General features: G+C 44.0%; 1 protein-coding gene across 5 annotated transcripts in view; it reads left to right on the top strand.

Moving 5' to 3' along the window:
- LOC129833490 (protein shisa-6-like) overlaps positions 1 to 20,341 on the top strand; it is a 108,158-nt gene that overhangs the window by 5,700 nt on the left and 82,117 nt on the right. For 3 of the 5 annotated variants that reach the window (XM_055898136.1, XM_055898135.1, XM_055898137.1), the window contains exons 3-5: positions 6,950 to 7,098; positions 13,585 to 13,677; positions 14,460 to 14,531. In XM_055898136.1, the coding sequence (XP_055754111.1) occupies positions 6,950 to 7,098; positions 13,585 to 13,677; positions 14,460 to 14,531 (314 nt within the window). The remainder of the gene's footprint in view (positions 1 to 6,949; positions 7,099 to 13,584; positions 13,678 to 14,459; positions 14,532 to 20,341) is intronic. The other 2 variants (XM_055898139.1, XM_055898138.1) reach the window with 1 other exon arrangement.

Here is a 20,341-nt window from a genome sequence, read left to right on the forward strand (position 1 = left end):
TTCCTAAGCCAGGATTCAGACACGGCAAGGACATCAGGGTTGGCAGAGTGTGCTAAAGCGGTGAGTAAGGCAAACTTAGGCAGGAGGCTTCTGATGTTGACATGCATGAGGCCAAGGCTTTTTCGATCACAGAAGTCATCAAATGAGGGTGACTGGGGACATGCAGGGCCTGGGTTTACCTCCACATCACCCGAGGAACAGAGGAGCAGTAGGATGAGGGTGCGGCTAAAGGCTATCAAAACTGGTCGCCTAGAGCGTTGGGGACAAGGAATAAAAGGAGCAGATTTATGGGCGTGGTAGAATAGATTCTGGGCATAATGTGCAGACCAGGTTATGGTGGGGCACGGGTACAGCGGAGGCAAGCCCAGGCACTGGGTGATGATAAGAGAGGTTGTATCTCTGGACATGCTGGTCTCAATGGGTGAGGTCACCGCATGTGTGGGGGGTGGGACAAAGGAGGTATCAGAGGTACGGAGAGTGGAACTACGGGGTCCATTGCAAACCAAAACAATGATAACTAGCCTGAACAACAGTATGCAAGGCATATTGATATTTGAGAGAGACATACAATAAGGCATAAAGTGATTGCAGGTCATGATTGGGAGAGCTAGCTAAAACAGCAGGTCAGATAACAGCAGCTAGTCGGCTAACACAGCAACAGAAGATAAAAATGGCGACGACTGGGCAGAGAGGGTCGGATTAACTACACACAGATCCTGAGTTAAGGCACAGAGCCGACAGATAAAACACAAATAAACAGAATGGAGTACCGTGAATTAATGGACAGTCAAGCAGGCATAAGCTATGTAGCCAAGTGATCATAGTGTCCAGGGGCCAGCCGTAGATGAAGTAGTGAGGCCTCCACTAAGCTAGCCCGCGGCGTTTAAAGTTAGTAGCCCGGGGGGGTGGTCTGCTCAGACGGAGGGGGTCTGCTCAGACGGAGGCCGGTTGAGGGCACAGCGGATGGGGTATTTGTCTGCAGACCAGACGTGGTCGTGTCGACAGAGAATCCAAGCCGGATGGCGGTGGCGAAAGAGAGGTTGTGAGTTGTAGAATTGTGTTTGCTAACTGGTGCTAGCTTCGTGATTCAGACAGCTAGTCATGGGTAGCAAGCTAGCAGAAGATGGAGGTCTGTTTTTAGCCACGCCGTGCAATTCCGTCGGTAGATTAGTGGGGTTCCGTGTGGTAGAGGGGACCAATCCAGTTGTCAAAATAGTTATAGTGGCCTAAGAAGATTGTTCGATAGACCTGTTCAGATAGCAGCCGATATGCTCAAGACAGCTAACGATTAGCTGGCCGCAGTTAGTATATGGACGTTCAGGTTACGTCGCGTTGGAGGGGCCGGTATCTGCCTCGGGCAGATAACGTCGGTATCCCAGTCGTGAAGGCCCGGTGGGGCTCCGCATCGGCAGTAAAACGGGTCCGGATAGGTGATTGTAGCCCAGGAGTGGCTGATGGCACTCTTCAGCTGGCTAGCTCCGGGATAATTGGTGTTTGCTCCGGAATTGAAGTTAGCCGATAGTCACTCGGATAGCAGCTAGTTAGCTGCAAGATCCAGGTGTAAATGTCCAGAGCTTGAGGTAAAAATCCGGGGATATGGAGAGAAAAATAGGTCTGGTATGCTCTGGTCTGAGTCGCGTTGTACAAAACTGGCAATAGTTTTCCGAGCTAAAGGATAGCTGATGAGCGCTAGCTGTGGTTAGCTGAACTATTAACGTTAGCTACTAACGTTAGCTTGTGAGCTGGCTAACTTCTGGTTAGCTTGTTAGCTTCTGTTGTAGATTTCGGATACGAGGTGAATAATACTTTTGAGGAAGAAAAAAAACAGATCCGCACCACATTTGGTGAGGTGGGTTGCAGGAGAGTGTTTTGAAGTTGAGTTTTTTAAGAAGAAAATAATATATATATAAAAAAGATATGCGAAGAAAAATATATATACACGGGACAAGACGAGGACAATGGACATCTGACTGCTACGCCATCTTGGAAAACAATCTTACGGGATAATGGCCCATGGATGGACTGCTGTTGGGAAAGTATGAGGTAAACACATTATAGTGGAATACATCTAACTGCTGAGGAATCAATGTCTCAATGTATTCATTATATTATGTCCCTATGAAACGAATGAATGCATACTGTACCACTAATCCTTATAATCAAGCACTCTGAAGTCCAACAATTTCTAAGTATTTGGATAGGTGCTGAAAATAGCATATCGCCTCCAAAATGATTGAAGCTTGTGATTTTTTCCATGACACATTAGAAGCTTTGACTATATTGTTAAGCACTTCCTAGAGCTAGGAGAGTAACTAATGTACTGTAGTCTGAATTAAAAGACAGTTAACCTTCTGAAGTGGAGGAGTATGTTAGGGATTTTGTGCTCTGACATCAACCCGCCATGATGAATTTTGCAGATTAAGCCAGCAGCTATCTCATTCACTCACAGTGTTATATGTGAATAGTATACCTATGCCTTGCAAGAAAGCTATAACAAGACAGTACCAAAAGAGATGGTTTGGGTGGAGAAACCACATGTGGTTAGCCAATCATTGTGGTTGTCTAATGGTGGTCTGGTGTCTATTAGCCCATAGCAGAGGGGGTTGTCTACCTGTTCAGCCAAAGCTAAGATCTTGATTAAAGCCCATGTCAGGCTAACTGTGCCTTGCTAGGACTGGCTTCTGTACCCTCGTTACCTGCTGGCTCCATAAAATCAAGGCAGTGATTGTTCTCAGAGTCCATGCAGCATTAATTTGTACCCATTCTTAAGCAAGCCCCTCCCATGGCATCAACCCTAGATAAAAACTGTATGTTTCTCCACTAGAGATCATTTGTACCACAACCCTAATGGATTTAGTGGCTGGTCTAGCACACTGGAAGACCTTTGTCCGGAGTTAAATGCAGCTTGAACTGTAGCGGTGGCCAGATGTTCAGTATGAGGTAAGCTCCAAGGATGACACTGTCATCTTCTCATGACAGAGCTCTACAACCCTAGATCTGTCTCTCTTCCACAACATCCATTAACCCCAGCAACAGTTTTTCTGCATTAATACTTCTTCTGATAGATGAGTCACACTCACACTGTTGTTAGAAGTCCATACTTCAGCCTGTCAAATGTCATTGACTCCTAGCTGAACAATTCATATCAAAGCATTAGAAAGGAAACCTTTTTGTTCCCCTCAGTTTATTAAACGTCTGGTTCTGAAGAGAAATCTTTCAGGTGGACGGTTCTGTTGACAAAATATAGATACGAGAACAAGGCTTGGATAAGTGCCCCCCATTCATTTTTCCTTTCGGAAATTCATGGTTATGTCTACAACCTCAATAGCTATTGATTTAATAGTCACACCAAAAGATCGTGTCAAGTACAGGTCTTTGGTTTAAGAGATAATGTTCTCAGACACATTGTTCTGCTTGTAGTGACATTCAAATATACAATCCTTAAACGCAAGCCAAGCCATTACCTTGACAGTTTCAACGATGACAGTACAAGTAGAAAATATGATACCAATATCTGTCTGTCTCTAGTGTATTCCTACAGTTCTAGTCAAAGCTATTTCATGCAACCTACCAAACGACTCACTTTGATCCCACTAAAGACTATTAGACTTCTGAGGCTGTAGCAGTGCCTCCATCTCAGTACTCAGAACTGAGGAGACTGTGAGGATTTCTGGCCCCTTAATGCTCTCCTATCCTTGCCATGGGGCATACTTTCAAATGGAGATGCTCACTGCCACCACCACATCAGTATGAGTGGTGGTGAGAGAGATGAGACAGATGCTGTCCAATTCAGATTTTTTTCTTTACTAATTGGTCTTTTGACCAATCAGATTAGCTCAAAAAATATATAATGTGAAAATATCTCATGTGACTGGTCAAAAGATCAATTAGTGTAAAATCAGAATTGGGCTGCCTGTGTAAATGCAGCCAGAGTAGGGATGACTAAACGAGGTGACATTGCATAGTGGACATTCAATAGCTTTTTAATGATTTATTTCCAACAATCATTTGGCACATTTGGTAATAATGATCTCTGCCGGGGGAAAAAATGAACTTCTGTGGCTGGCTTGAGACATCCATGCTGATAACCCTGTCTAGAAAGCTGTATTGGAACATGGGATGAACTATATACTAGGCAATGGTTTAAATGTATTTAGCCCTGTGTAGTGATTCAGAGTTTTATCTCAGTGACTGTGGATGGATTGTGAGGGGAATGCTAAGGCATTGGCAGACCTTTTTTGTTTCTTCTGTGACCTTCACGGAGGCACAATAAATGTCGAGTGAAAGCCAAAGCCAGGGATTTGAGTGGTCTATATTGATCGCTTTCTCGAAAGCAAACCTGGATGCAATTTAAGATGGATCTGTTGCAAAAAAAGTATCTACTCTCAGATTGAGTACATATTCGGTTTTGTTATGCCAGTGAGAGTCAGTTCCAATACATTCAAAAGGGATTTTTAAATTGACCTGCATGCAGTGAGATTGAATATGCCATTTTTGAGCGATTTTACCCTAATATTGGGCAGAGAAAGCAGATTGGGTGAGGTAGGTGAGATAGTATGACTTTGCGATGTCTCTTGTATAATATTAATGTATGTAAAGCACACCTACGTGGATTTATTTCCTCTCCAGTGTCTGCTTCTACTCCATTAGTGGTTGGCATGTCAGTGATATCCTTCTCTCTGCTCACATTGGGAATATTCATTTCTTTGGTGTTCCTGACAACCTAATCTCTCATGGACAGACTATGTAAACCTAATTGATACTGGTACTGGTCCTCAAGCATCTGACCAAATTACAAAAGATTTTAGTTCTGTGTTAACAGAGATTACTGACAACCTGATAGGCAGGGTCAATGCTGCAATACTTTTCTAACATGTTCATTCAGCCATGAATCATGGCTTGACAAACATTTTGTGGAGTTCAGGATCCAAGGGGAGTAGAAATTCACATTGGTTTCCATTTTCTTCTCCCCAATGCTTTTGAACCTATTTTAATTGGTAAATGGTCCGGTGCAGCAAAGAAAGACCTAGCAAGCTGCAGCTGGCTAAAAACAAAGCAGCACGCCTTGCCCTTAACTGTACACACAGAACTAACATCAATAGCATGCATGAGTCTTTCATGGTTGAGGGTTGAGGAGAAATGTGTTACTTCTCTTCTAGTCTTTTTAAGAAATGTTTGTGTGTTGAAAATGCCTAACCACTTGTATAATCTATATGCATACACTTCAAACAGACATACTGTACATACTCCACCAGATACGCCACCATGGGTTTCTTCACAGTACCCAAACCAGAGACAGATTTAATGCATCGCTCAGTTACTGTATGTTTAGAGCCATGTCATTGTGGAATGCTCTGCCACAAGACCTTACTCAGGCAAAAAGTAAGTTTAGCTTTAAAAAACGGACGAAAGAATGTATGTTGTATCACATAATTTCTCCTAGTTCTAAAGATGTAATCTATTGTATATAAGAATATGAATATGTATATATGAATAGTGTGTAAATACTGTTGTCTCGGTCCCTTTCAAATATATAACTCTTATTTTTATGTGCATTTTTAATTTGGATTTAATGTAATATCTTGTGTTTTTCTTGTCTATAACTGTTCTGTACTTTGTCATGTATTTGTACATTGTATGTGGACCCCAGGAAGAGTAGCTGCTGCATGTGCAGTAGCTAATGGGATCCTAATAAACTCAACTAATCCGTTTAGAATGCAGATGATAGACTTGTTGAACATCTACACCACATGCTCATAATAATTCAATCTCTGTCTCAGTCTGAAAATAATTGCAAACATGTCGCCATATCTGTAAACACATTCTAGGCTTCCTTATCTCTTTTGACAATGTAGAAATGTGTTAAAATAGAAAAAAAGAGAAGAAAAAAATCACATTTCACTGCGGAGGCAAGTCCCTCTGATAACCAACAAGACTGAACTACATCCTCTGTCATGTGCTGCAAGTGCAGAGTAAACGGAATTACAATTTATTTTCACTTCTCTTCTTTACAACATTTACTTTACTCCCTCGATGGATGATGGGTGTATCGTTTGAAGATTATTTTATACGTTCCCTTTTCTTGTAGATGTTTTTTTCCCTTCCCATACATAGGAATGTATTGGTGCTATTGAAACATGATTTACCTAAGAGATTTTGTAGGGGAGGAAACTGTGACAGGTCTAGACTTTGGGGCTTTCAAACACAATATTTTTAAAAAGCACCTCTATTCCTCCACTGTGTGGGACTGGTTGAACGTGTTCCTGCTATACAAGACACAAAGTAGTCAACTGGGGCGATGAAAAGCAGGTCGCCTCCGTCTGTGAAAAGGATATGGTTAAAGTGTGCCCATCCTAGAAGGGAAAGGCTATTAATACATAGCTCCCAAAGTCACAGAGAGTTATGGAAAGAAGTTGACTCAGGTCGACTTTGACACAGTTACATTACCCTTTCAGCTCTTTGAAGAAACCAATATGTCCACCATCCTCACCACTATACTTCAATGGGGACCAATGTTGAAAATGGTGATAGCAAGATGCTTTGTGCAGAGCCCTTAAAAATTGGTAACTTGGTAGGAGTTAGATTCCCATTTGAACCTTAGTAGTGGGGGCGTATAGCTCTAGCAGAACGTTCTTCAAGGAACATTGATGAATGGTTTTAGCTGTTTTCCCTTGGCCTGAAGGGAAAGGCCCATCTGTACTCAGTGTGGCTCAGTATTGAAACCTGGCCTATTGGCCACCTTGGGTGTAATTACACTTTACACTGTGCCTTGTTCTGGAGCTCCACCAACACAATTGGAGCTGTATGTAACAAAATAAATTAAGTAGACCTTCTGGGGATGTTGAGAATAATGGTTGTCGGTGATTGAAAACAGGAAAGTATTTCTGGTTCTGTTTGTGTAGTCTGAAAACGATAAAATTACATCTGTGTTTTTACATTTCTTTTGCAGAGCCCTTGCAGACATTTTGAGGCAACAAGGACTAAATAAGGAGAATGAAAATATTGCAGCGTTGGAGGGTTCACCCAAAGACATGGACACACCTCTCCGAACGTCCAAGAACCATTACACCCCAGTTCACACCATGCTAGCAAACCACGGTGGGTACCTGCACTGTTTTTACTTCACATAACCAAGAATATCTTGCAAAAATGATTCAAACTGTATTTGTCCTAAGCATAGGTTCTGAAATGGCCTTTAACTCTAGTACGCTGCATGGTGCACTATGAGTTGAATCAAAGTCCTTTCTTTGTATAAAATCGATACCCAAGATGACAGAGTTACTATGGAAACAGAGGTTATGTTAAATAGTTCGATAAAATGAAAAGAGGTTCAATGTAAATGTCATGAGAACATAATAGAGAAGGTGTTATTAAAGCCATATTCTTTTCCCTCAGTTACATTCTCTGAGTGGTGGAGATCCAGTCTGAATGTCATATATACAGTAGTGATTGGTAGGAATTATGGAGGTAGATCTATAGAAATCTCATAGAAACGAGACAAGCAGGGATGACTGAATAAGGAGACATTCTATTATGGACTATCAATAGTTTTTAATGACTACACAGTAATCTCCATTGTACACACTTCTATGTAACAGTATATATAACTACTGTCATTATACTTGGCTGACATGTGTACAACAATGTTATTTCTATGGTATGCGACCTTTGCATTGTAAAGTGGGACCTTATTGCTTTCATTATTGGTCAAAATGGTCTTTGACACACGCACTGAAATAGATGATGGGCAGTGTTGGGGAAGCTATTCTGAAAATATAATTAACGAGCTACCAGTTACTTCACACTATTGTAAGTTAAACTACACTAAAGCTAACCTTAAAGTTACTTCTAAAAAGTAGTTCACTACATCCAAACTACTTGGCGAAAAATTATCAAACCTGAATCACAGGTTCAAACCATGTCACAGACTACAAATTGCAAGAACATATCACTCTGCAGTCAGATGTTAACAGAATGTGTATTCTGGCCTATTAAACTCAAACATGTGGAATTAGGCACACAAAAAGTGTTTCAAGTGAGAATTAGGCATGTTTGGTGCTGAAAAATAAAGGCAATTCTTGCCTACTTCATCAATATTTTATTTTTGCAAAAAAAAGTAGTGTGTAGTTCCAGTAGTAAGCTACACCACTACATGGCAACAAAGTTGCCTACTACATGAAAACACTACCAAGATTTGAATTTAGGTCAACTACCACAAAGCTACTGCAAAAATGTATTTAAATTGCTAGTTGAACCACATATAGTTCACTACTCCCCCAAACTGATGATGGGGCCCTGCTACTTAAGTATATTTTTTAAAGAGTGAAAACGATATATAGCAGTTTAGACAAAGGGCCTCGGCTGAGTCTATTTTCATGCTGGGGTTCCATAAGCCTACTCAGCATTGGCTCAAAATGGAGATGCAAATGAACATGTTCTTCGGGAGACACATGGCTTTTGTCCTGAGATAATTCTGTCTTGCATCGCTGTTCCTCCTTCTTTTATCCGGTCTCCAGATCCCTGCTCCGGGGATCGCTTGCTAAGTGCCCTAGTATGGTGTCCCAGATTCAGTATTATGTTTCACTCTCGTGTCAAAGTAGACACTCCTCCTCACCCAGGGATTGTGTCAGAGGAGAACTGTTACGTGCTACACCATGGGATGTGAGCCGCTTTTCTCATACTTGACTCGAGCCACAAAAGCCACAGCTGCTGGTATGTGCAGTTTATTAAATGAAACCACTGTAAGGGCTAGCCAACAGAGGTAGTTACAGTTATGTTTGCCTGAACTACAGCACTTGACACTTCAATAATTCTCATTGGAATCAATAACCACTTTGACTGCCATTTTACAGTTGCCCAAAATTAGGATTGTCTAACCCCTTATTGGCTTTCATCCCCTCTAACAGCTCTCACTGTGCTTCATTAATCCATAATGTTAACCCTGAAGTGACCTCAAGACTACCATGACACCACAGTGTTTTACATCAAGATAGTGTGGGCAATGCTGGATACTTCCCTGGTGTTTCACATTAAGATAGTGTGGGCAATGCTGGATACTTCCCCAGTGTTTTACAATAAGAGATTGTGGACTATGCTGGATACTTCCCCAGTGTTTTACATTAAGAGATTGTGGACTATAGTGGATACTTCCCCAGTGTTTTACATTAAGAGATTGTGGACTACGCTGGATACTTCCCCAGTGTTTTACATTAAGAGATTGTGGACTATGCTGGATACTTCCCCAGTGTTTTACATTAAGAGATTGTGGACTATAGTGGATACTTCCCCAGTGTTTTACATTAAGAGATTGTGGACTACGCTGGATACTTCCCCAGTGTTTTACATTAAGAGATTGTGGACTATGCTGGATACTTCCCCAGTGTTTTACATTAAGATATTGTGGGCAATGCTGGATACTTCCCCAGTGTTTAACATTAAGAGATTGTGGACTATGCTGGATACTTCCCCAGTGTTTTACATTAAGATATTGTGGACTATAGTGGATACTTCCCCAGTGTTTTACATTAAGAGATTGTGGACTACGCTGGATACTTCCCCAGTGTTTTACATTAAGATATTGTGGGCAATGCTGGATACTTCCCCAGTGTTTTACATTAAGATATTGTGAACAATGCTGGATACTTCCCCAGTGTTTTACATTAAGATATTGTCGGCAATGCTGGATACTTCCCCAGTGTTTTACATTAAGATATTGTGGACTATAGTGGATACTTCCCCAGTGTTTTACATTAAGATATTGTGGACTATAGTGGATACTTCCCTGGTGTTTTACATTAAGAGATTGTGGACTATGCAGGATACTTCCCTGGTGTTTTACATTAAGAGATTGTGGACTATAGTGGATACCTCCCCAGTGTTTTACATTAAGATATTGTGGGCAATGCTGGATACTTCCCCAGTGTTTTACATTAAGAGATTGTGGACTATGCTGGATACTTCCCCAGTGTTTTACATTAAGATATTGTGGACTATAGTGGATACTTCCCTGGTGTTTTACATTAAGAGATTGTGGACTATGCAGGATACTTCCCCAGTGTTTTACATTAAGATATTGTGGACTATAGTGGATACTTCCCCAGTGTTTTACATTAAGAGATTGTGGACTATGCAGGATACTTCCCTAGAGGCTGACTATTTTGTTTGGGTTCATGTCAGTCCTGCAAGTGGTCTTCATCCCTTGTGGCCTCCTTTCTAACACGACTCATCTTTCTGTTGTGAAATACTGTACGGGTCTCTCTCAAGTCTGGCATCAGCTGTACTATATTGGGTTAAACTGGCCTTGACTGAACTAGCCTCAACAAATACAGTATGAAGTCCCATTACATACTGTATTACAATGCTAGTTGGTGTCTTTGGTGGCTCATGTAGATTATATGTGGATATACCTGGGAATCTGCAGTAATACATGAGATCCTCATATGAATATATCTGTTTTTCACAATTCAGATTGTATTCTATGTTGTTTTATTTTCACACTTGGAAATATATTATGTTCTTACATCATTTTCTCATTGATGTTGGTTGGTCTCTGCTTGGACCCTAAAGTCTTCTGCTAAAGGAAAATCAGTTAAATTACCCTTTCGAGATAATGTATCAGTGTATTTCAGCATAAGAACACAATGTATCATAGTCAACGTCTCCTACAGTAGAACCTGAATTCAGCCCTTAGGCGCTGTCCTTAGAGTAGACCAAGGTTAGAAAGCTGATTATCCCCATCACAGCTTGTCAAACACTGGCGGAGATATAGTGCATTCGAAAGTATTCAGACCCCTTCACTTTTTCCACATTTTGTTACGTTACAGCCTTATTCTAAAATTGATTAGTTCACCTCTGGCTGGGCCACTAAAGGGTATTCAGAGACTTGTTCCGAAGCCAATCCTGCATTGTCTTGGCTGTGTGCTTAGGGTCATTGTCCTGTTGGAAGGTGAACCTTCGCACCAGTCTGAGGTCCTGAGCACTGTGGAGCAAGTTTTCATTAAGGATATTTCTGTACTTTGCTCTGTTCATCTTTCCCTCGATCCTGAATGGTCTCCCAGTCCCTGCCGCTGAAAAACATCCCCACAGCATGATGCTGCCACCACCATGCTTCACCATAGGGATGGTGCCAGGTTTCCTCCAGACGTGACGCTTGGCATTCAGGCCAAAGAGTTCCACCTTTGTTCTCATGGTCTGAGAATCATTTAGGTGCCTTTTGGCAAACTCTAAGCGGTCTGTCATGTGCCTTTTACTGAGGAGTGGCTTCCGTCTGGCCACTCTACCATAAAGGCCTGATTGGTGGAGGGTTTCAGAGATGGTTGTCCTTCTGGATGGTTGTCCCATCTCCACAGAGGAACTCTATGCGCTTTCAGAGTGACCATCAGTTTCTTGGTCACCTCCCTGACCAAGGCCCTTCTCCCCCAATTGCTCAGTTTGGCTGATCGGCCAGATTTAGGAAGAGTCTTGGTGATTCCAAACTTCTTCCATTTAAGAATGATGGAGGCCACTGTGTTTTTGGGGACCTTCGATGATGCAGAAATGTTTTGGTACCCTTCCCCAGATCTGTGCCTCGACACAATCCTGTCTCGGAGCTCTACGGACAATTCCTTTGACCTCATGGCTATGTTTTGCTCTGACATGCACTGTCAACTGTGTGACCTTATATAGACAGGTGTGTCACGCCTTTCCAAATCATGTCCAATCAATTGAATTTACCACAGGTGGACTCCAATCAAGTTGTAGAAACAACTCAAGGATGATCAATGGAGCTCAATTTCGAAGTCTAATAGCAAAGGGTCTGAATACTTATAAGGTATTATAAGGTATTTCTGTTTTTTTTATGGGGTATTCTGTGTAGACTGTGTAAATGATTTAATCAATTTTAGAATAAGGCTGTAATGTGGAAAAGGGGGAGAGGTCTGAATACTTTCAGAATGCATTGTATGTGTTGTAGTTGTTTACCCTTTGGTATTAGTCTAAGCCAAGAACACTTCATGAAGGCATACTTTGAACAGATTAAAAAAACTTGCACATAAAAGCCTCTTTTTATTCAGCATAAATTGAACACAGTCAACTTCTTAAATCCTGAGAGTCATTAAGTATTTACTAGTTTCTTAGTATGAAAATCCCAAAGTAACAGTGATGGATAAAATGTTTCAGCAATCAGTTTACAGTATCCGTTGGGCTTGAAAACAGAACCAAACAGGCTTTAGAGAGCTCAGGCCTGTGTCAAACGTCAGTGTAATGAAGACCAGGGCTAATGGTCCCAGGTGTTCCTTCTCATTATGATAATTTGAAATGCGGTTCGATCTCTGCCTCTATGCCCCAAAGGTCTGAGTGACACTATTGACTTTGAAGTTGCTCTATTGAGATGAGGCTCTTGAACTATTTGCCAGCTAATGCAGACTGGCACTAACAGGAAGGAAGAGAGCTTGGGGAGGGGAACTCAATAGGCCTTTGTAAGACAGACCGTCATGTTGTTTCTCCTCTATTTTCAGTTTATGCTGTCACTGTCTGATACACACTCACTTTCTCAGCCTACCTGCATCTTTTTGTGCACAACATTTTGGTGTTCGATTGGCAGGAAAAATGGAGGTTGTCAGACTGCTGGCCGGCACTTTGACGGTCCATTGTGGACCTCTGCACTCTCAATTACAGGACTTGTTCCAGCCAGACACAATATATAATCTTGGAACAAATTATGTTACATAGTGATCTTTAAGACCAAGGAAATCCAGGATGAAATGTTTTGTTGCAAGGCACATTTTTTATAAACTGACATTTTATAGATACAGTACTACAATGCAGCTGTCATGATTATGAAGATAGATCCAATTACACCGTTTATGAATCAATTATATAAGGTCCCTCCATATTGCAGGTCTATGTGGGGTAAAAGTGTTCTACTGTATAAGTTGAGGATGGAATTAATCAGTTTTAAAACACAGGAGAGTGTCTCGGTTAGAAGGGTTCTGTAGAATCTCTCCACTGATCTTCAGGGTCAAGTGCCCAAGCCTGAAAGACATTTTGCCATCCAATTAAAGTTTGAATATTTTACCTGCTTTGACAAAAGGGCAGGGCTTTTGACCCTGAATGAGCATCTTTGTTTAATTTGTGAACGATATGAGAAGGGAAGTTCTTCACTAGCTCCCCCAGCTCGCAGCTTTGGGGAGACCTTTTGCGGTGGTGATGATCCTGAGTTTAATGTGAGACCTTCCTTTCCCTCTGCGTCCCTGTTCCTTTACCAGTTGGCTGAGCCAAAGAGGGAGTGAAATACAGAGGCCTCCTCACTATCTTTCAGAGTACTGGCTGAACTGAACTAAGACTCCATAAAAGACAAACTCCCGTGAACACAGCTATTCAGCTAACTAAAGAATGAGGCTAATGCATCATAAAATACGTTCATTAACTAGGGTGGTTGGAGTTATTAAGAGTGTCCCAAACTCTGACATGTGTACACAGTTGTTTGTGATTTCGTGTGTGAGGGTTGGAACGAAAATCAGCAATGAATATGCTTAGTGAATTGTCTCGGTCAGATAAATGGTGTTGGTCATCTCATGCTATCTTAACTCTGCATTTCTCCCACAGGGCACTACGGGAAAGAGAACTTCCGCCAAGGCCAACTTGATCATAACTTCATCTCCTCTGGATTCGTGACACTGGGACGACCGCACCTAAAAGGTATTGTCTGTTGGTCTGATGACAGTTACTCTTCAAGAGTAAAGACAGCGTTGACGTACAAACTTCTAACACAAATCTCACTCTCATTTTGACCTTGCCTCACCTCCACACATTTCCTCCAGTCTTCGTCCAAAAAGACTTCTTCCGTTTTTCGAACCACTGTTTGAGTAGATCAGGGGGAAACAGTGCAATAGTCCATCCAATTATTTTCCTTGCTCACTTCTCAGCTGGCAGTCACCTTGGGAAATGGGACTGAAGCTTTTGGCAGAACAATAAAAGCATTTCTCAAAGCTAATTGAAAAGAGAAAAGCCTCAATGAGTTACTGCTTTGTTCAGATGTGAAAAGTACTCTCTCCTTTTTGTTATGTTTTTCCCCTTGACTGACTCATATAGGCATTTACACAATGGCCATGTGTGGATGAAATAACACTCATTATCAGCATTATCAGCACTGCATGCTGCACTTGTCACATCCTCCAACTCTTCTTCGTGCCAGATCACTGTGTACAGAACTGTCTACTGTACGAGAACAATGGAGTCAGTTGAGTCAGTTGAGCTGAGAGAGTCTTGTCTCCGCTCTCTAAGGAGGCTTAAAATTATTGATGATAGTTGTACATAAGTGACTACATAAGTGACTATTGAATTTACCAGTCGAAATATAAATAGACTGAATTGCAACATAGAAAACTAAATGTTCTTAATCTAGTAGTATAAGATGGTAATAGCTAGAGTTGGTGCATAAAGCTAAGTAGTAAACAAGTGGCTGTTCTCTGTCTTTGCAGCGCAGCACTCTGTAGACGATTTAGGGCAGCTGTCCTGGCAGGGAGATCTGGACGTTCCTAATATCTCCTACAGTATGTAACATATTCTCACTATGGAGACCCCTGCTTCCTGCCGGAAAACAGCCACACACCTGCTTTCTGCTCCCGCCAGATAAGACCACTCTCACACACTTCACACACCTAGACCCTGTGCCCATAGAGTGGGTTTGGCGGCTAATTGCACCAGCTCCTCATAATGCAGGGCATCAGAGCAGACGCCCTGCCACTATCATTAACCAGCCCAGTACAGCTTTCAGAAAGCATGGCTGTCTGGTGTACCTAATGCTGAACATAGAGAAACAACTCCACAAGGAGGAGTGGAAAGCAGGCTTCAATGTCTGTGCTGGTCTGTTCTCCAAAGTAGGAAGCAGTCATGGGTTCTGTAGATGATTAGGATCGACAAGGAGGGTGACAAGCATTAAAATGGTTGCTATGTCATGATTAACAGTGTGTGTGTGTGTGTGTGTGTTTTTACGTGTGTGTGTGTGTGCGTGCGTGCGTGCGTGCGTGTGTGCGTGCGTGCGACGAGACACATTCTGATAGTGTTATTGTGTCTGCAATTTCATAACCACTTCTTGTAAATTTTAGGTGTCTGCAAGGTAAGTGGTATTTTACCAAGTGACAAAAACAAATATGTTTTACATTTGCTTCTAATTCAAATTCAAATATTTCCTTGCAAATCCATAAGGTTTGTTCAATATGTTCATATCTTTATACAACGAATGTATGTGAAAATTAGGTAGGCTAATTAAGGTTTGAACAGCAATCCTCTGCCTTCCTGTTAGGCCACATCACTGCTGCCTGGTGTTACAGTAACTGTCATTACAAAGACAAGGACTTTTCCACCTCAAACAGCTGGCTGTCAACAGGCTCTCTGTCTGCTCCCTGTACCTCCTGTTACTATCACCAGTTTGACAGCCAGTATTGGCACTGATCCAGTATATAGCTTACTCTCTTACTCTCTTATTTCTTATTTGTCGTGTTTTCTTTATTTATATATATTTTTGTGACCTGCACAGACAGCTGTGTGTTATGTGTTATGCTGTTCGTTGGTTGTGTTGTACTTACCAGTACCCAGTGTTCACGGGGTCCGACATGCCAGTCAAACTGCTATCTGCCAACCACGGGAATGCCTGGAATGTTCTGGTGCCGGGCATCCTGATGGTTGGTGGAGCGGCGGGTGGGGGGTGGGGGGGGGGTTTGGCTGGGGGGTGGAGCATCACCAGTTTAAGACCATGCTTAGCCATTGTTCTCTCTCTCACGTCTGGTCTTAACAAGAGACAGTCACGGTTGATTTATACGGGTATCCTTATTTGGCGTGGGTTATGGCCAAACAGTAGCCTGTGTTCAGTTTGGTTATTAAATTTGGAATTTGTAAACTAAATTCTTTGTCTGGACAATTGTTCATTTATTATCTAGCCAGGTCATTACGATATATACAGGGCCTTGCAAAAGAATTCACCCCTCTTGGCATTTTTCCTATTTTGTTGCATTACAACTTGTAATTTAAATGGATTTTTATTTGGATTTCATGTAATGGACATAAACAAAATAGTCCAAATTGGTGAAGTGAAAAAAATAATAATAATAAAGAACGGAAAAGTGGTACGTGTATATGTATTCACCCCCTATGCTATGAAGCCCCTAAATAAGATCTGGTGCAACCAATTACCTTCAGAAGTCACATGATTTGTTAAATAAAGTCCACCTGTGTGCAATCTAAGTGTCACATGATTTGTCACATCATCTCAGTATATATACACCTGTTCTGAAAGGCCCCAGAGTCTGCAACACCACTAAGCAATGGGCATTACCTGTCACGGCTGTCAATGTCGTTCTCCTCCTCAGACGAGGAGGAGCATGGATCGGACCAAGATGCGGATTGGTAAGAGTTCATATTTTAATGAAACATCAACAAGACACTACAAATTAACAAAAACCCAAACGTGACTAGCCTGCAACAGTCCTGTGTGGCCCAAACGCTAACACAGGAAACAAACACCCACAAACCACCAGTGAAACCCTGGCTGCCTTAGTATGACTCTCAATCAGAGACAAACGATACACACCTGTCTCTAATTGAGAATCATACCAGGCCGAACACAAAACCCCACATAGAAATAGAAAACATAGACTGCCCACCCAACACTCACGCCCTGACCAATAAAGACATATAAAACAAGAGAAAACAGGTCAGGAACGTGACATAACCCCCCCCTTAAGGTGCGAACTCCGGGCGCACCAGCACAAAGTCTAGGGGAGGGTCTGGGTGGGCATCTGACCACGGTGGTGGCTCAGGCTCTGGGCGAGGTCCCCACCCCACCATAGTCACTCCCCGCTTCCGTATCCCCCTCCCAATGACCACCCTCCAACTCAACCCACCTAAATGAAGGGGCAGCATCGGGATAAGGGGCAGCAGCTCCGGGATAAGGGGCAGCAGCTCCGGGATAAGGGGAAGCAGCTCCGGAAGAAGGGGCAGCAGCTCCGGGATAAGGGGCGGCTGCTCCGGGATAAGGGGCGGCAGCTCCGGACTGAGTGGCAGCTCCGGACTGAGTGGCAGCTCATGACTGTAGGGCAGCTCATGACTGTAGGGCAGCTCATGACTGTAGGGCAGCTCATGACTGGAGGGCAGCTCCTGACTGGAGGGCAGCTCCTGACTGGAGGGCAGCTCCTGACTGGAGGGCAGCTCATGACTGGAGGGCGGCTCATGACTGTAGGGCAGCTCATGACTGTAGGGCAGCTCATGACTGTCTGGCGTCTCTGGCAGCTCCTGACTGGCTGGCGTCTCTGGCAGCTCCTGACTGGCTGGCGTCTCTGGCAGCTCCTGACTGGCTGACGTCTCTGGCAGCTCCTGACTGGCTGGCGTCTCTGGCAGCTCCTGACTGGCTGGCGGCTCTGGCAGCTCCTGACTGGCTGGCGGCTCTGGCAGCTCCTGACTGGCTGGCGGCTCTGGCAGCTCCTGACTGACGGACGGCTCTAGCGGCTCCTGACTGACGGACGGCTCTAACGGCTCGGGACAGACGGGCGGCTCTAATGGCTCGTGGCAGACGGATGGCTCAGATGGCGCTTGGCAGACGGATGGCTCAGACGGCGCTGGGCAGACGGATGGCTCAGACGGCGTTGGGCAGACGGATGGCTCAGACGGCGTTGGGCAGACAGATGGCTCAGACGGCGTTTGGCAGACAGATGGCTCAGACGGCGTTGGGCAGACAGATGGCTCAGACGGCGTTGGGCAGACAGATGGCTCAGACGGCGCTGGGCAGACAGATGGCTCAGACAGCGTTGGGCAGCCGGGCAGTTCAGGCACCGCTGGGCAGACGGGCAGTTCAGGCACCGCTGGGCAGACGGCAGACTCTGGCCGGCTGAGACGCACAATAGGCCTGATGCGTGGTGCCGGAACTGGAGGTACCGGGCTGAGGGCACGCACCTCAGGGCGAGTGCGGGGACGAGGAACAGGGCTCTGGAGATGCACTGGAAGCCTGGTGCGTGGTGTAGGCACTGGTGGTACTGGGCTGGGGCGGGAAGGTGGCGCCGGATATACCGGACCGTGAAGGAGGACACGCGCTCTTGAGCACCGAGCCTCTCCAACCTTACCAGGTTGAATGGTCCCCGTAGCCCTGCCAGTGCGGCGAGGTGGAATAGCCCGCACTGGGCTATGCAGGCGAACCGGGGACACCACCTGTAAGGCTGGTGCCATGTACGCCGGCCCGAGGAGACGTACTGGAGGCCAGATACGTTGGGCCGGCTTCATGACATCCGGCTCGATGCCCAACCTAGCCCTCCCAGTGCGGCAAGGTGGAATAGCCCGCACTGGGCTAAGCACGCGTACTGGGGACACCGTGCGCTTTACCGCATAACACGGTGTCTGACCAGTACGACGCCCTCTCACTCCACGGTAAGCCCGGGGAGTTGACTCAGGTATCCAACCCGGCTTCGCCACACTCCCCTTTAGCCACCCCCCAAGAAATTTTTGGGTGAGCCTCTCGGGTTTCCAGCCCCTCTGCCTTGCAAGCGCCTCATAATGCCGCCTCTCCGCTTTCGCTGCCTCCAGCTCCGCTTTGGGGCGGCGACACTCCACTGGCTGTGCCCAGGGTCCTTTACCGTCTAGGATCTCCTCCCAAGTCCATTCCTCTTCTCTCCATTGCTTTGGTTCTTGCCGTCCTTCTCCAATCCGCTTGGTCCTGGTTTGGTGGGTGTTTCTGTCACGGCTGTCAATGTCGTTCTCCTCCTCAGACGAGGAGGAGCATGGATCGGACCAAGATGCGGATTGGTAAGAGTTCATATTTTAATGAAACATCAACAAGACACTACAAATTAACAAAAACCCAAACGTGACTAACCTGCAACAGTCCTGTGTGGCCCAAACTCTAACACAGGAAACAAACACCCACAAACCACCAGTGAAACCCTGGCTGCCTTAGTATGACTCTCAATCAGAGACAAACGATACACACCTGTCTCTAATTGAGAATCATACCAGGCCGAACACAAAACCCCACATAGAAATAGAAAACATAGACTGCCCACCCAACACTCACGCCCTGACCAATAAAGACATATAAAACAAGAGAAAACAGGTCAGGAACGTGACATTGCCAAGCAAGAGGCACCATGAAGACCAAGGAGCTCTCCAAACAGGTCAGGGGCAAAGTTGTGGAGAAGTACAGATCACGGTTGGGTTATAAAAAAATATCAGAAACTTTGAACATCCCACAGAGCACCATTAAATCCATTATAAAAAAATTGAAAGAATATGGCGCCTCAACAAACCTGCCAAGAGAGGGCCGCCACCCAAAACTCACGGAACTGGCAAGGAGGGCATTAATCAGAGGCAACAAAGAGACCAAAGATAACCATAAAGGTGCTGCAAAGCTCCACAGCGGAGATTGGAGTATCTGTCCATAGGACCACTTTAAGCCGTACACTGCACAGAGCTGGGCTTTAGAAAGAAATAAGAAAAAACATTTGGTGTTCACCAAAAGGTATGTGGGAGACTCCCCAAACATATGGAAGAAGGTACTCTGGTCAGATGAGACTAAAATGTTGCTTTTTGGCCATTAAGAAAAACGCATCACCCCGAGAGCACCATCCCCAAAGTGAAACATGGTGGTGGCAGCATCGTACCGTGGGGATGTTTTTCATTGGCAGGAACTGGGAAACTGGTCAGAATTGAAGGAATGATGGATGGCGCTAAATACAGAGAAATTCTTGAGGGAAAGCTGTAATTGTTGCGAAAGGTGAATCTACAAAGTATTGACTTTGGGGGGTGAATAGTTATGCATGCTCAAGTTTTCAGCATTTTGTCTTATTTCTTGTTTGTTTCACAATGAAACATATTCTGCATCTTCAAAGTGGTAGGCATGTTGTGTAAATCAAATAATACAGCCCCCCCAAAAAATCTATTTTAATTCCAGGTTGTAAGGAAACAAAATAGGAAAAATGCCAAGGGGGGTGAATACTTTCGCAAGCCACTGTATATATTTGTTTTTTAAAATAGTTATACTCTTTTGATATTGATTGCTGCACTGTTGGGTAGAGCTGGCGAGTTAAGCATTTCACTGTACTTGTGCATGTGACAATAAAACGTACATTTTAACTTGACAGACATGTTACGTGTCCCTACCACATCCCTGCTACAATACACCATACTGTAACCCTGCTACAATATGCCATACTGTAACCCTGCTACAATACACCATACTGTAACCTTGCTACAATACACCATACTGTAATCCTGCTACAATACGCCATACTGTAACCCTGCTACAATACACCATACTGTAACCTTGCTACAATACACCATACTGTAACCCTGCTACAATACACCATACTGTAACCTTGCT

This window comes from Salvelinus fontinalis, chromosome 34, assembly GCF_029448725.1.
Source record: "Salvelinus fontinalis isolate EN_2023a chromosome 34, ASM2944872v1, whole genome shotgun sequence".
Classification (NCBI taxonomy): domain Eukaryota; kingdom Metazoa; phylum Chordata; class Actinopteri; order Salmoniformes; family Salmonidae; genus Salvelinus; species Salvelinus fontinalis.